The 19956-nt window shown below is 47.4% G+C and overlaps 6 protein-coding genes across 6 annotated transcripts; 2 read left to right on the top strand and 4 right to left on the bottom strand.

Moving 5' to 3' along the window:
- Positions 1–2556: 2556 nt before the first annotated feature.
- On the bottom strand, positions 2557–3649 carry NSA2 (Ribosome biogenesis protein; the record flags this gene model as incomplete). The annotated part of the gene is made up of 5 exons (XM_049333200.1): positions 2557–2603; positions 2660–2780; positions 2832–3235; positions 3288–3463; positions 3612–3649. The coding sequence occupies 5 exons, from the start codon at positions 3647–3649 to the stop codon at positions 2557–2559; spliced, it is 786 nt and encodes a 261-aa protein (XP_049187890.1).
- Positions 3650–3847: 198 nt separating this feature from the next.
- Positions 3848–4594, top strand: J4E83_006285 (uncharacterized protein; the record flags this gene model as incomplete). Its single annotated transcript, XM_049333199.1, has 1 exon — positions 3848–4594. One exon carries the CDS (start codon positions 3848–3850, stop codon positions 4592–4594), a length of 747 nt encoding a protein of 248 aa, XP_049187889.1.
- Positions 4595–4812: 218 nt separating this feature from the next.
- J4E83_006284 (uncharacterized protein) lies at positions 4813–6066 on the bottom strand (the record flags this gene model as incomplete). The annotated part of the gene is made up of 1 exon (XM_049333198.1): positions 4813–6066. The coding sequence occupies one exon, from the start codon at positions 6064–6066 to the stop codon at positions 4813–4815; it is 1254 nt and encodes a 417-aa protein (XP_049187888.1).
- Positions 6067–6370: 304 nt separating this feature from the next.
- On the top strand, positions 6371–7411 carry J4E83_006283 (uncharacterized protein; the record flags this gene model as incomplete). Its single annotated transcript, XM_049333197.1, has 1 exon — positions 6371–7411. The coding sequence occupies one exon, from the start codon at positions 6371–6373 to the stop codon at positions 7409–7411; it is 1041 nt and encodes a 346-aa protein (XP_049187887.1).
- Positions 7412–15666: 8255 nt separating this feature from the next.
- MDE1 (Methylthioribulose-1-phosphate dehydratase) lies at positions 15667–16210 on the bottom strand (the record flags this gene model as incomplete). Its single annotated transcript, XM_049333196.1, has 2 exons — positions 15667–16113; positions 16163–16210. 2 exons carry the CDS (start codon positions 16208–16210, stop codon positions 15667–15669), a joined length of 495 nt encoding a protein of 164 aa, XP_049187886.1.
- A 2013-nt stretch (positions 16211–18223) lies between these two features.
- On the bottom strand, positions 18224–19327 carry J4E83_006281 (uncharacterized protein; the record flags this gene model as incomplete). Its single annotated transcript, XM_049333195.1, has 3 exons — positions 18224–18624; positions 18673–18941; positions 18990–19327. 3 exons carry the CDS (start codon positions 19325–19327, stop codon positions 18224–18226), a joined length of 1008 nt encoding a protein of 335 aa, XP_049187885.1.
- Positions 19328–19956: the final 629 nt, after the last annotated feature.

Genomic DNA, 19956 nt, shown 5'->3' with positions numbered 1-19956 from the left:
TTACTTCTAAAGTACTAAAACCTTTAGTTATATATTTTTTAGTATACTAGTAATAAACCTTACTTTTTTAGAACTAGTTTATAAGCTATAGAATTATTAGTTTACTAATAAAATAAATATAATTATTTTTTTATTTTACTTTTATACTTATAATATTTTTTAAGTATTTTTTAGTATAAATAATAGTACTAGTAAATAGTATATAACTAAGTTTATATAAATAAGTTATATAAAGTAATTAAAAGTAAAGTTAGTAGTATAAAAGCTTTTTATTTAAGTTTTATTAAATTACTTAAAATTAAGTTTTTAGCTTATATAGTAGTACTAGTAAACTATATTATTATAGTAGATATTATTAAGTAGAAATTTAAATCTTAAGTAGTAATACTTATAGCTTAAAAAGCTACTAATTTTAAAAAAGTAAGAACTATTACTAGTACTTTAAAGAATATATAACTAAATCTTTTATTTACTTTTAAAAGTATAGTATTAAGTAAGCTAAGGCTTAAAGCTTTAGTACTATTACTTCTAAAATAGTTAAAGCTTCTAAATTTTTTAAGTCTATAAAATAGCTATTTTAATACTAAATACTTTATAAAAAAATTATAATACTAAATACTTTATAAAAGAACTTTATAAGAAAATTATAATTTAATTATATATACTTATTACTAATAGAGTAATATATTTTAAAGCTTTATAGTTAGAATATATATACTAAAAGTCTAGTAAAAGTATACTTTTTCTATCTTTTATATTTATATATTTATATACTAAATTAAGCTAAAGATATAAGTAGCTTAAAGCTAACACTTAAATAAGCTTTTAACTATATTCTTACTTATTATAAGTTCTCTTACTAATTATAAGTTAGATACTAATCTTATTACTAGTTATATTACTTTACTATTTAATTAAAGCTTAAATAAGTTATTTTCTTACTAATTAATTACTTTTCTTATTACTATACTACTATTACTAAAGCTTTTATAAGTTACTTTAAGTTTACTAAAAAGAAAGCTATTAAAGTAGCTATTTTAAAAGCTATTTTTATAACTATTTTATAGAAAGTTATTTAGAATATAATACTTAATATTTTAAGTACTTTAAGAAGTAGTCTAAAATACCTAAAAAGCTACTTTAAAAATACTATATTATCTACTATATTTATTAAAGATTTTATTATTAATTTTATTATTATTATAGTCTTATAAACGTATTTACCTAAAGTAAGACTATCTATTATATTACCTACTAACCTTACTATTAAGAAACTTTTTATTACTAATATATATATATTTTTTTATAAACTTAAGTAAATATTTAATATAAATTAGCTTAATTATATTACTATAAATATACTTAAAACTTATACTATTTATATTTATACTTTTATATATAAACTAGTACTAACTATAAAACTATATTTTTTTAAACTTATTTATAATACTATTATCTTATAAATTAGAGCTTTAAGTAGAATTTTTAGTTAGCTTAATAGACTATTAAGTAGAAAAGAGAAGATATTTATAGAAAGTCTTTTAAGTATTACTATACTTAAATAAATAGAAGCTATAATAGTTATTTAGAATTACTTTTAAATAAGTAGTTATTTTTACTAGCTACTAAATAGTTAATATAGTATTATATTATAGTTAATAGAGAGTAAATATAGCTAGTTCTATTAGCTAGTAGTATATTTATTACTATATATTATATTATTTTTAGTTATAGTATAAAGAAAGTTATATAAGTAAGTATAGAGTTAGTTTATAAGTCTTTAGCTTTATTATAAAGCTAAAATAAAAATAACTATATTACTATAGTAATATATACTAAATTAATATTAAAATTATTTAGTAGTTCTAAAAAAGACTAGCTTAAAGTCTTTTAATATTTTTTAATATCTTTTAATATTATTTTACTATAAAGATAACTAAATTAGACTTAAAGTACTAATTATAGTAAATATATTAAAGCTTAGCTTTATTTTATATAATTTATACTATTATATAGCTATTATAAAGTAAGTTTTACTTAAGTTAGTTTAAGTTTATATAAAAAAGCTAATTTTAATATACTATAGCTACTATATTTATAGTAGTTTATATAAGTAAAAATTTATAAGTAAAATTTTTAGCTATTTATACTTTATTTTAGCTAAGTAGTAGTAGTAATATAACTAATAGTTATTTTAAGTAGTATACTAGTTTTTAGTAAAGAGAGCTAATAATAATCTTAGCGACTTGTGTTAGCTAGCTGTGCAGTTTAACTTCCCCTACGAGGACCTAACGACGGACTTGTGAGTTCGGATGCACGACTGCTTGCTTGATCAATGTGGTATCATTATTCTTTTTTTGCTAGCTAAAATCCTAAAATATCCATACGCAGTTGCATCATCGGCCTATACCTAGGTAATCTTCTTTCCCTGCCTAGCAAATCCAATTCCCATCCTCGTACTTGTGACTCGCCGCAACGCCTAAGAATTCGATTTTGCTGACCCACATAACGCCATCAAATGCATTGTTCGCGTTTCGTCCCTGTTATACGACAAGCTTAGACGAGCAGAACAGCGTTCAGGCAACCGTCATTTTCGGGGTTATCTTAGAGGTAAGAAGTCAGCTATGTCTCACATGCACTTCGTACAGTCAGAACTTACTGGTAATTTGCGCATAACGACCCCAAACTACTTTTCCTCCAGCAGTCACCAAACCAAGTTCAGATACGTTGACTTCGATAATAGTTCCCTTGGTTAGAACGCCGAGTTGGGTGTACATGGGCTAACGAAGTCAGTATATGTCTCACATGCACTTCGTACAGCCAGAACTTACCTGTTGGGGATTCTTCTTTACTGAAATAATCGGCAATTGAACCGTGACGTTCAGCTCAGGATGCGTCACGTTGGCCTTCTTGTAACGCAGACCCATAGGCCTAATGAAGCGCTCGTATTTGACGGGGCGACGGGTGAAACCTGGTCCGACGAATGTGGGTTTGGTGATCATACGCTTCCAGCTCTTCTTCTTAGTCTTCTTTCCGGTCTTAACGACTGAGAACATCTCTTCCTCGGAGATACCCTTGACTTTAGGTAGGGGGACGGAGAACCGAGCGGCCTTCTCGTTACGCTTCTGCTTAATGGCTGAGGATAGGGCTTTGGCGTTCTTCTCGTTGCTACGGTCTAGGAGATAGGCGGGGAGGGCGTCGGTGGCTGGCTCGGGTGCTTCGTTGGATTTGACGTCTAAGAGATCGGATTAGCGTATGCTTCATACCAGTTTGTACATGCCACTTACTCCTCTCTTCGTGTGCGCGGATCTTCTGCTTCATCTGGATCTTCTCCTTGCGACGCTTCTCAGCGTACAGCTTGGCCCTCAGTCCACGGAAGTTTTGCGCCTTCTTCGAGGCATTGTGCCCTTCACGGGCAATCTTTTTCCGTTGACGTTCGTCATGATCGAAGCGCTTTCCGTGCCTGGTGTGAGAGAGTTAGTTATGTGTTCTGCTCTTGAGATATGAAGCGCAAAGCGCAAATCGCGACGCAGGATTGGTGCTGAGGAAGGCGATGCGAGGTGCGAGGTGCGAGATGCGAGGTGCGAGATGCAGGATCGGTGTAGACATACTGCTTCGTAAAGCGCTCGATGTACTCGTTCTGAGGCATGGCGGCGACTACCTCTGTGTATGCTGTAAGGGTGGTGGTAGTGGAGTGGAGTCTCTTCCACCAGCCGCCTTGCCTCCAAAAAGTTCGGCACTAGCCCCCACTAGCGCGATGCGGGATTCTTCAACATCGGACTCCCGCAACACCAAAGATACTGATCTCAGCAGCCGCCCCAGCCATTGCATCCCACAAACCCCAGTAATGGCTCTATTCGCCCGCTCCGCACGCCATGCGCTCTTCGAATCGAGAGCGATCATCCAACCGACGATCCGCCGCGCAGGCATAACAACCGTATCGCACAATCTCGACACATCGAATACGCCCGAGCCGCTCATCCAATCCGGCCACCGCATATCAGACGAAGCCAAAGAGCGCGCTCAAACACCACAGCCTCTCCCTAAAGACGCCCCAGCCCCCGCTTCCACAAACGACATCAAAGCCTCACCAAACGCCCGCTCAGACATCCTCTCGCAAACCCTCACACCCTCCATCCGCAAGCTCCTTCCCCTCCTACAATCGCAGCCCGCACATTACATAACCGCACATCTACATGGCCGCCCATACCTTCTCACTCGCGGAGACACGCTTCGCCTCCCTTTCCAAATGCCACATGTACGACCAGGCGATGTTCTGCGTCTGAACCGCGCTACACACATTGGATCGCGCGACTACACGTTAAAAGCCCCGGAGCCTGTCAAGGGAAACGCAGATCGTGGGAAGAAGGTGTTTTATCTGGACGAGCGGTTATTCACATGCAGAGCGCGGGTTGTGGGTGTAGAGACTGAGCCGTTGAGGGTAGAGGAGAAGACTAAGAGGAGACGGAGACATGTCAAGCATGTCATGAGCAAACAGTACTTCACAGTCTTGAAGATTAGTGATTTGGAAGTTAAGAGTCTGGAAGAGTATGAGGCTGTGTTGGGGCAAGAGGGTAAGGAGAGTGTACAATAGTGGTGGCGTCGAGAGGCGGGATGCGTCTTGAATGTATCATATGTACAGATAACACGAGCATGTCAGCCTCGGGGCTGTTACGTGAATGCGATACCTCAGGAATGGGAGTACGATATCATGCTCGTATTCATGTCTAAGTGTACATTGGGTATATGCAATCCCGGACGCCGTTTATGCTTTGCCTACTCATCATCGCTGCTGGTAACATCGATCCGACACTAGTGCACCACCTGCGCTGCATAGAAGTCGGGATACTGGTTCTGGATCATCGACGTGACCTTCTCCACCTCCTCTGCAAGGCCTGTGACGTTGGCATCCCACTTCCGTAGCTCTTTGCCGACAACGCGCTCTGCGTGCCCTGTCTTACGCTCACCACTGGCCTCGCCCTCGAAGAAGACGTATCGGTCGATCTGGTCGATGTAACCGGCAAGTCGACCTTGCTCTAACATCTTTGCCGCGTAGTCCTCGGCCTTCTCAGCGTCGATGCCCAGTAGTTCACCCAGCTGATCAAATCCGATGTTGTTGTAGAGCTTCGATGCGCCGAGCAAGTTGTGTTCCAGGATAGCCTTGTCGAGCACAGTCAAGCCATCAGCGGCCCGGGCGAGATGGTGAGGTTCGAGCTTGGCGGAGAAGGCGTTGATCTCGGCAGGTGTGAGGAGGCGGTTCAGGAAGATCTTCTCGAGGATGGCGTAGTCGTCGGCGGAACTGGCTCGGTCGTCCTTGTACAGCTTGGCCAACATCTTACCTCGTTGCGGACCAGCAGGAGCGAGGACTGCACAGATGATTGCTTTCCCAAGAAAGTTGTCGCGCTCTTCAGAGTCCACAACTGGCTCGTTACTCAAGGTGTAGTATCCCTGGGCAGCATCAAGGAAGGACCGTTGCGAGTCGAGAATGCGGGCTTGACTCAATTGGAACATAACCTTGGTGGTTTTGTCTTGTACGTTGAAGATGATGTTCTTGATCTTGTTCAGATGTGTGAAGGCGCTCGTTGGATCGTCTTCCTCCAGGTAACACCGCACTATCCGGATCCAGACCTGCGCCTTGTCATCCGCGGAGACAGACTTTTGTGTTGACTCGAGGTTTATGGTTGCGAGCGTCTGCGCTGACCGTCTGAAGTCCTCGTTCTGCTCGAACGCATCCGCCAGAGCATGCTTGATCTGAGTGTCCTGCTCCTCATACTGGCCCGCGCCCTTGGACTGTAATAGTGTGATGACCTTCTCTCCAACTTCAATCCTGGCGTCTGCGTCCTTGACAGTCCGGAACGCATCTACGAAAGCAGCGAGGAGCGGTCGTAGGACGACTATGCCGAGCGAGTCATCGAGGAGGGTTTGTGCGTATGCGTTCAGATCGGCGGCGACATTGGTGGATGATTCTATGATCTGCTGGAGGAGAGCAGTGTACTGAGAGGGCTTTTCGCTGGCCGGTGCCGCCTCAATCTGCTGTAAAGCCGAGGTGACAGCTTGTGAAGCCATTGTGGGGGTTTTGAACGAGCTGGATTGGTTGAGAAGACGTTTAGAGCTCGACCTGAGAAGGTATGAGAGAATTAATGGTGATGACAAGAGGATCACTCTGTAGCTACAAACGAGATTCAGTCGTGCCTGTTGGTTGTTGATAGGCAGCAGACGTGGGGCAAGCGCGACCTCTCCAGAGCTGCATTATCGATAAGAGCTTGGCACGCTAGTGCGGAAGCGCGTCGGGGAAGAGCGCGCCCCAGTCAGTCGATCTTTCATCATCTCTACCAACTCACCCCAGGCAACAACACACACACTCGCTACCATGAACGGCATCAAGACAGAAGCTGGAATCAAGGCGGAAGGCGACATAGGCTTCATGGACGATGACTTTTACGAGGACACCGGCGAGATGAGCATCAACAAGGACAATCCTCAACAGGATGTCTGGCTCACGCGTATTCCAGACTGGCTCTACGAGGCAGTGTCCAAGTGGGAAAACGTTGCCGACGGCAACGACAACGATCAGATACAGATCGGCGAAGTCCTCGCATTCGCGACGACGAGCGGCATCGACAAGGACAAGCCTATGCGCGTCTTCCTCGACGATCGTTGGCGCGCAAAGTCCAACTTACCCTCCGCCTTCCAGCTCGATCCTGCAGCCGCTTCCGAAGCGCAACTGGGCAACACATACATCTTTACAGAGAAGGATCTGCCAGGGTTCAAGGGACAAGGCTTCGGCTATGGGAGAGGCCACGGAGGCTATGGTGGTGGTGTACAAGATCCGAATGCGCGCGTCCAAAAACGGAGCAAGTACAAGAAGGCGATCCCCAAACAGACTGCCCTCGTCGGCCATGCGACACGGCAGTATAACGCGAATCCTCTCGAAACCAAAGAGTTCAAGGACTTCAGCGCCGCGCGCATCAAACAAGCCATTCAAGGCTCCTACACCACCACCATCATCACGAAAGACACCGAAGTCTCTGACGTCAACAACTCCATCACCCTCAACAACCGCTTCAAGAACTTCATCAAGCCCACGACCAAGGCCAAGTCACAGCAGAACAAGGCGGCTCGTATGGCTCGTTCCGACCTCATCGACGTACTGCACCAGCTGTTCGACGAATACCAGTACTGGCCGATGAAGGCTATCAAACAGCGCACAAAACAACCAGAGCAGTATCTCAAGGAGGTGCTTGGCGACATTGCGCTGCTTGTCAAGTCTGGGCCCTTTGCGAGCAACTGGAAGCGGCAGGCCGTCTTCGACAACCAACGCGATACTAGTAAGCAAGCAGAGGCAGCTGCGCCAGAGGGTCCGGGTGATGGCGACTCAGAGGGCGAGGACGAGATGGAGGATGTAGTCTAGAAGAGTGTGGTGGGATGGGGTGGTTGATCAAATTGTTGCGTTGGCGATACCCAGTCCGTGAAGGAACATACACGGCGCCATAGAAAGGAGCTTCATCATTTTCAGGTTTATTATACTGCATGCTCCCTCGAGAATGAACAGTATTAATGTGTTGCAGCATGTCAACGTACAACAGCGTATGCGATCAGAGTGTGAGGTCCCATCAACTGATCGTCGTGGCAATGACGGCATCTTAGCGACTAACGTCCATGACTCGAGCGGACCTGGCCGACCCGCTCATCTCACAATCTAACGGTCATTCCGACTCCGCCTTCTAACTCTATCGCTTTTCAATCTGTACATATGTTATCCTTTTGATACACTCTCTTCATTATTGACATACGCTCGGGCTTCCAATTGCTCGCACCAAGAAGTGGCGAAAGAATTTGCATGATCTCCATCTTCCTGGAATTGCACGCCAAAAAGGTGTCATGACACCACAAAAGCAAGAGCAGAGCCACTGGTTGGACAAATACGCATCAAACTATGCCGAGTGGAAGCTGTCAGAAAATGCAGATGGCACCCAGCTGTTCAAGCGTCCTCTCGGGCTAGTGGAGACTTCTTTTGACTCCGATGGCGCGTATTACGGTGGCCGGGCAGGTATGTAGGATCTTCAGAATATCTTATACTCATTTCTTGATGGTCCAAAGACAAGTCTACTCGTCATATCGAGCATGGTTGAAACGCGACTGACTGTGCAACAGACATGACTGCCCTTTTCACATTAGCAGTCCAACACAAGCTCTCGAAATCAGAGCTGAGGCGCAAGATAGCGCTTGCCTGGACTTCTCTTCGCCTTCAGCACCCTTTACTCCTGTCTCGAGTGATCGATGATCAAGAAACAGGAAGAAGAGCCTTTGCCGTCGATGTACCCAGTTCTCAAGATTCTGCCATTCAAGATGTCGAGAAGAGCATTGTTTGGATCGAAGAAGCGTACGAGGAAGTCAATGAGAAAGACCTGTACCACCACGCCTACAACGTAACTCGCATCATTGAACCCACGAAGTGTCTATCAAAGTTCCATGTCCTACCTTTGCGACAACTCCCAGACGGGACATATGAGCTACGCTTCCTCATTGTGATTGCGCACCAGATATCCGATGGTCTCTCGGCGTACAGCTGGTTCAGCCATTTCGTTCGCATCTTTAACCAACCATCCCAGGATATCCTAGCAGACATCGAGTCTCTCCGTATGCCAGAAAAAATCAAAGCAGTCCTGCCAGCCGCCCAAGAAGATCTGTACCCACCAATCGCAGGCAACAAAGCGAGACAGCGCTGGTTCTGGGCGCTCATCAGAGTGTTGCGGCACGTGAAGAAAGGAGGACTACCACCCACCTTTACGAATCCATTGCGGAGAGAGAAGAGACTAGAAGATCCAGCACCACTGGAACCCAAGTTCAACAAGATATTCGACTACAGCTCTTCGACCCGCCCTCCAATGTCCTGTGGCCATGTATCCGCATCCCTTTCGCCCGCCGCCTCAGCACGTCTGATATCCCTATGCCGCTCCGCAAATGTCAGTATAGGAGCCGGGTGCTTCGCCCTCGCCGGCCTAGCAATGATGGCCATCCACGAAAAACGGTCTCCATCCACCAACAACCCTCCATTCACAGCGTCCTTCCCGCTAAACCCCCGCGCCTTCTTCGTGAACCCACCACCGCCCGACTCATGCATGCTCGCCTTTAGCGAAGGCATAGTAATGCCCTTCCTATCCTCCGATCTACCCGTAGAAGGACGCTTCAAGCTAGTAGCGAAGCATGCGAACCGCGAGTTACGAGTCTACCAAAAGCGCCTCAAAGGAAAAGGAAAGACAGGTACAGCAGGTATACTAGATAAAGGCTCACCAGGCCGTCTCCTCGCAACAGGCTACGTCGCGCAAATCGAACGCGTCGAAGCGAAACTCCCACCGTCGCGTCGCTCACCTTCTTTCCAAAATCCACAAGGCTCGTTAGCACCCAGCACAGCCGGTTTTGGTGCTACATGCGGCGTTTCTTCCATCGGACCTCTAGCTGCGTTCTTCAAGCGCGGGACGTACGACGTTCAGAATTTGGGGGAGAGGGACTTTGCGGCGGACTTCCGCGATGTGAAGATTGGGGTTAGAGCGAGGGAGGATGAGTTTTTGGTGGGTAGCTCTACTAGTGCGGAGGGTATTGTGGGGTTTGGGGTTAGCTATGATCTTAATGCTATTAGTGCTGAGGCGGCGGAGGTGTGGAGGGAGACTATTGAGGGGTTGTTGGAGGGGAGGGAGGTGGCGAAGTTGTAGATAATCGATGAGTTGGCTACTAGTGGTAAGAGCAACGGAGGGGTCACAACCACTAAGAAAGTGTGCTCTAAGATGAGAGAAAAGCATGTTTTAGATAGCACCGACTCATTACTTGTTGCTGGAGCTGGAGATAGAACTGCGTAAATCCTTCCACTATGCAAAGCTCTTCTGGGGATTCTATGACTGAAACCCATACCACGCCCACATGTCCGCATACATTGAAGTCTCTATGCTGCGAATCAAGACCTCATCGTCCCATTCTATCCGCCAATCCCTTTGACTCCAGTCTTTCACCTTCAAAGACATAAGATCCGCATCCCACAAGTCGCCTACAGATCCTGTGAATCGTATGTTTGACGTTCCATTCACCATCTTGCGGACAGTTTCCGGCAAGCCTGCCGGTAGGTGCCATGGTAACGGAAAGGTATCGTATCTTCCATTTTCCTGGAGCCATGAGGTAGGCTGCACTCCGTTTTGTCGGGCTTGTTCGAGCATGGCTTCCTGCAAGGCTGCGGCATACTTGATGGTGTCGAATGCTTGAGCGGCCTCGTTCGTGCTACCATCTATGATGAGTTGGTACGCACCGGCAGGCATGCCGTAGGTGGGAAGCGACATAGTCTCCTCGATCCATGGAATGATCGCTGTCAAGCATTGGCCGCCTGTTATGTACGGCCGCCTACGGGGCTTTTCCGTCATTCTTGGAAGCAGACTATCAAAAAGTCCGATATGTTGTGATATGCGTAAGGTGGGGGAGCTACGACAGAATGGTATCAACCCTCGTGAATGACATGCAGCACGATTTAGAGATACGCGATCTTCCTTCAAGACGATCTTGCGTAGATTCAGCCACTGCTTTGGCGGGAGGCTTTGTACTGGAGATAAGGTCAGCAAACAAGGAACACAACGTGAGATACGGGTATTGCGTGTATGTCGATCCATCTACGATGACGGGAACGAGACATGAGAAAGCTTCACTTACAGTAGTCGATTGCTACAGCTGCAGCAGAGAAGTAGTATTTAGTGTTCTCCTTGCAATAGTAGTCCACATCACAGTCCATGTGATAAGGTGGTTGATGATCCCTGGTCAAGTAGAGCATCGCTTCCATCTGAAGTAAATCTTTGTCGTGGGGTACCCACCATGGGTCAGGCGTCCAGGAAAGTATCTCACTGTGACATCCTTGGATGAGCAGGTTGCAGCGTTCCAGATTGCGCTCGATATAACATATTCCGGGACCGAAGACTTTGTCCGTGAGCCGCGCGGACTTGTCGGGATCGCGTCTATCTGCAAGAACCAATGCAAATCGCAAGGCGTTGACAAATGTTTCACTGACTGTATCGTTCTCCAAGATGACAGGCATCTCGAGTCTCAATTTGTCGGATTGCCGAGCGACCGCTTCTTGTAGGATGTTGCCAAAAAATGTGCCCATGTATGGATGACGCGCGTCAATATCGTCGAAGTCTGAAGGGTGTAGTAACTCGGCGACACAGACGAGCATTCGTTGCCTCTGAGTTTGAACCAGCCTGGTCACTGGAGCGCGGCGTCATTAGTGAGATTCTGGGCTGATGATAGCACGGTACCGTACTTACAGTAGTGGAAGCGAGCGGCCTTGGAATGCAACTCTTCGAATTTTGATCCATCATACGCAGAGCGCCGTGTGCTAAACTCGGCTTTTTGAAAAGCGATTTGTCCCATCTCTCTTGCCGCAATCTTACAAGTCGCTAGCAAGCCAAGGTTTTCCGTACGCGCAGATGCATCCCGATAGCGCAACTTATGCGTGTCTTTATTGTACTCGTATGATCGCCTACCGCTTGCATAGCATTCGTAGATTTCATCGCGAAGTTCTCGAGGTAGGCGGTATAACGGGGATCGCAACTGCGTCGAGTAGGTGTTCGCCGACTGGGCTGTAGCCATCGATGGAGTTTTACTCCGGTGGGTAGAGTTGCTTGTCGACATATCTGAAGATGCAGATAGTATACAAGGAATGAGTGATGGTTGCAGTGATAGGGTTTAAGAAATCTCATATAGTTGGAGATGACTCTTTCTCTTTTGGAATTCCGTGGATGGTTACACTCGACATACTCACTAGCGGTTCGCGCTGGCTGGGAGAACCAGGAACGCAGTAGTGGTGACTCGCCTGCAGGACTGCGTCCGGCCATTAAATGACCAACAAGACTCACCGGGTAGATTGCAAGTTGAACCAACATAATCTGTTGAGAAGACACAGAGGCGCAAGAATGGTGAGTCAGTAGCAGGCGTGGTAACTGCGAGCCGGTCTTCTGTAGACCTTGGAAGCTATGAAACTTTGACTCATACTTCTCGAACCACGTGCATTATAGTAGCTCGGGAAAGATACGCATTTGCGGCCAGTGAGGCATGTTCTCTGGCTTCGTAGGTAATTGTACGAGGCATGGGCGACATCCGCGCAGGAATGCTAACTTTGGTTAGCGCGTGCCGGGATTGATGACGCAATGCGTAGCTAACAGGGGCTGTCGCGAATGTCATTCGCGCCGCGATATCGTGCAGGTTCATCCTCATATCTATCGCATATTTAGAAGTCTGTTTGAATCTCATTCGATCTCATTCGATTCAACAAGCCATATATCAAGTTATGTGTCTCTTGACTGCATCGTTACTCGGCCCTACCTAGTTACTCAGGCATTAAGAGTACCTACATAGGTAGGTAGCACAAATACTCGATGTCTAACTTCCCTAGGCAGTTTCCCCTACCTCCCGAGGTCCTCTTCTCTGTCTTTCGCGCTCGAGCCTGAGGGTCTCTTCGCCAGAAGACCTCTCAGTGGTTTCTAAGGAAACGCCTCACTCTTAGAAATAACAACGCCTGGCAAACGCATATTTATCCGTCGGATCAGATCCTCGTTCCACCGGCCATGGCTGTCCCGTATCTCAATCATTTCTAAGCCCCTTAAAGAGGCCATATCGTCCTCTAGCCCCATGACTATACTCCCCACAGCTGTCCTAAGTTGCATCCTCTTAATAGCCTGTAGTTGCTTCTGGCCGGTATGATGGAGTAGCTTCCATGCATTGGAACTAAAACCCGTCATGGCAAAGACGTTGAGAGTGTAGGGCAGCATAGCGGCCTCTGTGTTTATCTGCGAGCAGCTTCCAAGGAGGGCGAGAAGATGTCGCTTGGGGCCGGCTCGGTCCCTCATCGCTGTTCTTATCATCTCTATCGGATGATTCATACGTAGCACATACTCGTAGATGATGTTACGAAGCTCAGGTGGAAGACGGAGGAGAGGGGAGTTTGCCTGGTTCTCTTGGGTTCTGTCAGACTGTAAGTGAGTTGTAGCGGATGTGCGAACTCTTGAACTCACCGACGTATGCGCTCAGCATGCGAAGTACTCAGGCAGGTTATGTCCTGAAGTTCTCCTGAATCCTCCATGAAAACTCCGTTGGTTTGATTTGGTTGGTTGAGTCTATTGGATGTATTGATTGCCGATCAAGGTATGGTAAGGTGTTCTCGATGAAGGTAGAAGGCAGAAGACTGGCAGATTAATAGGTAAATGAAGGAGCTGGACTAGGTGTGCACGGGCTTATGACATTTACAAGCAATGTACGATCGCATGAAATGACCTGACACCATAGTCTATTGAAATGTGCGAAGCAAGCGCACCTCACCGAACGCAACCAAAGCGATTGACCTGTGTCCCTAACCAGTGCTATGACCACCGCAGAGGTTCCAATGCGTATGGCGACACAAATATAACCTCGATATCACCTGCCTGGCCTTTTGCAACTGCAGCTTCCGCTTCTTTCACACGAGCAAACTCCTTCTTGGTGCTCCATAGACCCCTAAGCTCTCCCATATACAGTTTCTTCAACCCCTTGCATCTACCCAGGCTCCTAAGCACCATCTTCAGAGCCTCGCTTCCACTCTGAAACGCGCCCCAACTTATATCAACCATAATCATTGTCATGGCTTCGAGCTGAGCATGTTTCCGTGAAGCGACAAAGCGATCGAGTTCAAAGACGTTGTTAAAGGAAAACAAGTTCTCGGAGTATACTAGAGTAGCTGTTTCGGAGTAAATTTGACGACAGACGCGCGGTAGGGCGATGTTGGCAGGTGTTGACCGGAAGACGTCGTTATCGCTGTTGAGGTGGCGCCATTCGCGGGTACTTCCGTGCCTAAACATGGGTGTACGAAGTCAGTGAATGTCTTACATCGTACAGTGATATCTCTTACCAACGGTGTATATACCGGCCGCCTCCCAAAGCATACCTGAAGATCTTGTTTCGAAGTTCGGCGGGAAGACGGAGAAGGGGAGACTGTTGCGTGTTGGACTTGACGCTTTGGGTACTATTAGTTGTATGCAACTCTTCTGCTTCATAAGGGCTCACATGGGGACGAGGTCTTTTGGTGTTTTCCGCAAGGAGACGAGACCGCCGCGAGTACGATAGACGCGCTTGGAAGACTCCATGATCGGTTTGGCAGGACGCTTGCGCATGTTGTAGCGCGCTTCGGGGACGGGCTGAGAAGCCTCTTCTGGGAGCTTGGGCTTGTTCATAGTGGTGGCAGTTCTAAGTTGAGACACTGAATAGTGATTCCCAAGTCAAGTCAAAAGGAGCCGAGCTGAAGTATCAAGGGGGCTTCTTGAGTACGTCAGCTGATGTACTCTAGTAGGGTGGGTCATTCATCGTGCAGTGAGGTAGCCATAGACACAGAAGCATGTGTCAATGCATCGTAGTGAATAGTTGCCGCACTTAGTACTGTCTAAGCTCATTCAAACCACTAGTCGCTTCAGCTCTTATTCAAAAGTTTGACCTCCTTCTTACCTCACTTTCTCCACTACCTGACACAATTCCCTGAACATACACCGAACCGTTCGGTCACAAACCCAACTAAAGTAACTCCAATCGAACGATAAGTACCACAGGCGCAAGACTACCCATGGTTTCTCAAACCCACAAGAATTGTGATCAAGCAAGCGCCTCAAGTAAGAAGATGCCTGTCGAAGAGCCAAAAGAGGATGGCTTGTTGGATCTTTCACAAACGTCCGACCATCTTGTGACGATGTAAGTAAAGACCTTAACGATCCTCATGTCTCTCTAACAGTATCCAGTGCCCAAGACAACAGTGTGAACTCTCCTCTCCTGCGACTACCAGCCGAACTCCGCACAAAGATATGGCACTACGCACTTGGCGGTATAACCGTGTATCCCAACCTCAAACGATTGAGATATCGCAAATACGGCTCTACATCAACGGGTCTCTTCAAAAGCAATCTAGGGCAGCTTAGCCTCCCTCGTACCTGCCGACAAATCTACTCGGAGGCTGCTCTGGTCTTCTACCGCGAAAATACTTTTGCTTTCCACGATTACAAAGCCTTCAAGCGTTTTCGAGATCGAATCCGAAATGCCCACTTCGCGATGATACGATCCATTTCCGTGAGGACCATTGGCGCTCTTCTGACGTTTCAAAAAGAACTCATGGAGGCTGACAGGTCTCAAGCCTCCTATCAATACTCCAACAATCTTAAGGAAGAGTTTCTAAACTACCACGATCCTATGGAACAGGATCTGCGATGGATCATACGACTGGTAATCCCTGGTCTACTGTCAACATTTCCCAATTTACATAAAATCGTGATTGCGTGTTCTTGTCATGCGAATGGGATTCAGGGGAAATGCAGTTTTGATACTCGAGTTTCGTGGCCGCCGTTTCATAGAGAGGGAGTCGAAGTTGCGTTCCGTGAGTAGGGGCGACTCGGTACAGATTGTAGGGACAGGACTTGATGGCTTCATGCGAAAACAACAAAGAGATCACTGTAAACGCTTGCGTGATGAAGAAAATCGAGAGCGAAACGATTGGGGAGGATATGGCGGCTCAAGACTAGGTCAAAAAACTCTCCCTCCAGTACACACACTCTACTCTTGGCTGCTCATGTTTACCCCACTCGTGTACGCAACGCATTACGCCTGAATTTTGCTGTGTCTTCACTTTGTCCAAGGGAGACCTAGCTTCTTCATCTCCACTGCCAACTGCAGAATATAATCAATACTTTCGCACTGCGTCTTCGCCTTGTGTACGTTATCGCCCCACACGTAAATGCCGTGTCTCTTGACAAGAATCGCGTACGAATCGGGGTATTTCTCCATCGCCTCCTCCAAGCTCTCCCTCAAATCCTCTTCGTGCGCGGTGTTTTCGATGATGGGTATACGCAGACGGTCATAGTAGCCTAGGTTACCCTGCTTCCCTCTTCCCTTCGGTATGCCCTTGATCTGTTCAATCTCTTCGATCTCAAAGCACGCGTCTTTTCCGAAATCGCGCTCGACGAGGAGGGTTACGAGGACGGCCCATTGCGAGTGTGTGTGGATGCAGCAGCCGGCGCCGCGTTCGAAGGCTGCGAGGAAGAGAGGCGTGCACGCTGAGGGTTTAAGGACCTAAATGCTTCTTAGCCATCTTCCCATGGTCTAACATCGCGCGATATACCTGTGGTCTCCTCAAGTACTCTTTGCTGTTGAAGTCCATAACAAACATATCGGTAGGCTTCATGAGCTCTTTCTGTACGCCGCTAGGCGCAATGTATATCTTGTCTTCATGGCGTATGCTCGTTCCTCCGCCAGTGCCTGTCACCTGGCGGAATCTCCGTGTTAGCCATCACTCGACCGTGTCTTCATTCGCGTCCCCTTGACGCCTGGAGATCATCGTACCCAGCCCAAGCTATAAAACTTTGCGCAGAGCGTGCAGATGTGGTTCGCGGGGTGACCTGGGTCATCGGAGTGCACGAGGGCCTCGGCATCATGTTCGCTGGAACTCATTGTGATGCTGCGCAAAGGTGTTGTGGAAGGGTGAAGTTTGGTGGATTTTCTGGAGCCCAATGACGCGACTTGCGATCGCGACTACCCCACGTGGTCCGCGCTAGTGTTCATCCCACCATCATAGTCAGGCACGATGCAGACATCAATCCAGGTAGGTCATACAAAACTTAAAGACATGGTTGAGAGAGTGTCTGTGTCTATTAATTACCAAAGAGAAAACAAGGCTGTCTCATAGTCGAGATTATAGCCTGAGGTATCATCGATGTCCAACGCTCATACCACTACCAGTCCTCCAGGAAAGTCGCTTGACTTGGGTATCATATCTAGTTCGTCGTCGTGTTCTGTGCCAAAGGAGATGGCTCATGTTCCTTCTTCTTGTCCAAATGAAGTACTTCCTTGACCTTGTCGCCCAATCCCTTGCGGTCGGGTGACTGGCTGTGGCCGCCATGCTTTTCTTTGTATACGTTTCCGGCTCCACCTCGCTACAATTATGTCAGTTGAGGCTGCTATTACTCATATAACATGACGTACGCCGGTGTGAAACTCGTCTTGCGGGTTGCGCTGGTTGATTTCAGGTACCATGTCTACTGAGCGACGACCTTCGTCAGACTGCGGCCCAACGCGAGGCGACTTTCCGATGTTGCCAGCTCCCCCACGGCCGGTGGAGAAATCTCCATCGAGAGAGTCGCCTTGAACGCCCTCGCGAACCATGCCTCCATCAGTGTAGACGTTGGTATCGGGGCCAATGTTGCCGGCGCCTGCGTCAGCGATCAGCTTTTCCTGTTCTTGCATATTGAAGTATCATGCAGGGCATACCTCCGCGGCCAGTTGAGTGGATTGGGGTAGTAGTCATTCTGATGGTTTAGCTTTCGCGATGATTGTGAAAACAAATGTTGTCTCGTTGAGATGACAAAGAATTGGTGTCAAGGATGTAGGATATGCTAGGGTGGTCGAACGGCAGGGCGAAGCGCGTTTTCAGGCTCTTATATTCACCCATCCAGTCCTACAAACAGGCCATCTCAGAGTGACGCAATGACGCAATCGCATCTCCAGGTGCTCTAATCGATTGGCGACGCGGGATGGAAGTAGTTTCCGAGTTGGAAACAGGCGCCAGCAGGCTCATGGCTGCTAGTCGTCCAACTAAGACGACGAGCCAAGGAAAGATGCGAGCATGAGTTACAAATTTCGATGGTTTTGACTCTTCTCATCGTCCCGTGGGTGTGGTTTATGCGATGGCGTGAGGTGATCTTCAATGTTCGCGCGATAAGGCCGGGTGGATTGATTCGCCCAGCGACTGACTAAGCGGGCTGTATCCCACTGCTCGACCTGGTGATTGCATTCTCACATGTCATCGCCGACATGGACACGGCTTGCTCGGAGGTCGGTGGAAGCTTTGGCGAGAGATGCGCTGCGCGAGGATTGCTGGGATCTGTAGTCTTGGAGCTCTTGCCACCCCTAACGCAGGGGCAGGCGACGTGTGGTTCATCAGACTACGTCGGTACACAGATCTAGCATAGAACACACAGAAACCGCCTTTTGGCTTGTTACCCTACACCTAAAGTTTTGATGTCCCAATGACGATCTCACATAATCGGATGATGGTTTTGATTTGGGCATGCCTTTTGGGCGAATATTGAATTACGATTATGCGGTACGAAGCGCTCTAACAATGTTGTTTATACAAAGATTGAGGATCAACAAAGGGGTATCATCATATCGAACATCTGATATTTCAAGTTCTAAGGCCTTGCTCATCACTCGGCCTGGCTTGACCTTCCTCCGCGTTTCTAGCTTGCACTTTGTCTTGGTCTGCATGCTTGGCGGGATCAAAGACATAGATTGGGAACTCGAGGAAGACGGTTCTCTTTAGAATCACGGGCAGCTTGGCGTATAGCTGTGGCGGGAAAGGGATGAGAATGCTCGTTCGGTGGAGGTATTGCTCGTACTCGGGCCATCGGTTGCCTTTCTCGTATCTCTTCTTTGCGCCAGGTCGTTCCTGCAGTGTAAGACCGGATACGAACATGAGCAGCAGAGTCAGGAAGAATGGACCGAGAATAGACGCGTACAGAGCGTCATATGCACCGCCCGAGACGTAGTTGTTTGCAGCCGGAGATACAGCGATCGTGAAGATACCTGTCATGATTAGTTTCGGTCCAAAGAAACTCAATGAGCAGCATTTACCGAATTGAATGAGCATCTCGCCGAAGTAATTCGGGTGGCGCGTCCAGGCAAAGAACCCGACGTTGCAGACGGCGCCGTCGCTACCGTGAGCAGTACGGAACCTGTACTTTTGGACGTCGGAAACACTTTCCATGATGAAACCGATTGACCACAGGATGATACCAGCGATATCACAACCTGTTCCAAAGTCTGGCTGATTGAATCGAGTGACTTTTGGCGAGTTCAGAATAGTGACCGGCATGGATACAGTCCAGACCCAGAACATTTGACTGTAACCCATCAGTAATGACACCCAGCTTACGTCTGTAGCTACTCACAACACCCAAAATCCGAGGAACGACCAGAACTTGTCCCTCTTATCGTCGAAACGATCATCCTTGCCAGTCTTGAGGATCCTGAAAAGGAGGAAGCCGCTCAGCCGTGCCGCCCATAGCATGATAAAGAGCGATACCACAATGTTGCGCGCATCGCCGCGGTTCTCGCTGCACGAGAGCGTGATGATCGCAAGAAGGATGAAGTTGGTGCCGCCGGCAAAGTCAGTAAGTTTGTCGAATTTGAACGAAAAAGCGATCGCAAAGCCGATCAGCTGGTATGCAACAGTGACCAGGAAGGTGATGGCAAGATAATAGTCATCGAGGACGTGTATGGCGGCCATGATGACCTCTAGACGGTGCTGTTGTTGTGTGCGCAAACCTTGACAGCAGAGTTGCGCCTACATATACAAAAGCCTAGAGCTTACAGCTACGTCGCTACGTACGGAAGCCGAACGTTCCACGCTGCGCTGGCAAAATTTGGCCGACTCCGACGAGCGAGAATCGTATTCTTTGCGATGGAAGTTGGCCCCAGGGGCTGGCAAGCGTCAGGCCCAGGGTAATGACGCACGTCATCGGTCGCCAAGCCACGATTACTAGGCACGACTTTCTCCCGCGATCACCAGCTACGCACATGCTTCACAGAACAACGCGACTTTGCAGCCTCGCGATTGATAAGCCTTTTCTATCGCACGGCACTTGGGCGGAAATAGATCGGTAATGGAAGATCGATTTCGTTCATGCACGAGCGGAAGGAAGAAAACGCCATGTTCCACAGAGTGAAACGCCTCCGGTGTGAACCCCATCGCCTCGCGCACATCGCGTGTCAGACTACACCACCATAGCGGCTGGCCAGACGATCGTGAAGCTTGACTACCACCAAAATCGCTTTTCGCGGGCCTGTCGATCATGGGTCGCGCGTTACTGGCCTGGAACAAACCCTGATGACTAGGCTGACCCGACAATGCCATCA

The sequence above is a fragment of the Alternaria metachromatica genome (assembly GCF_023757995.1).
Source record: "Alternaria metachromatica strain BMP 0045 chromosome Unknown scaffold_13, whole genome shotgun sequence".
NCBI classification, from domain to species: domain Eukaryota; kingdom Fungi; phylum Ascomycota; class Dothideomycetes; order Pleosporales; family Pleosporaceae; genus Alternaria; species Alternaria metachromatica.
This window is presented reverse-complemented; position numbering and strand designations above follow the sequence as displayed.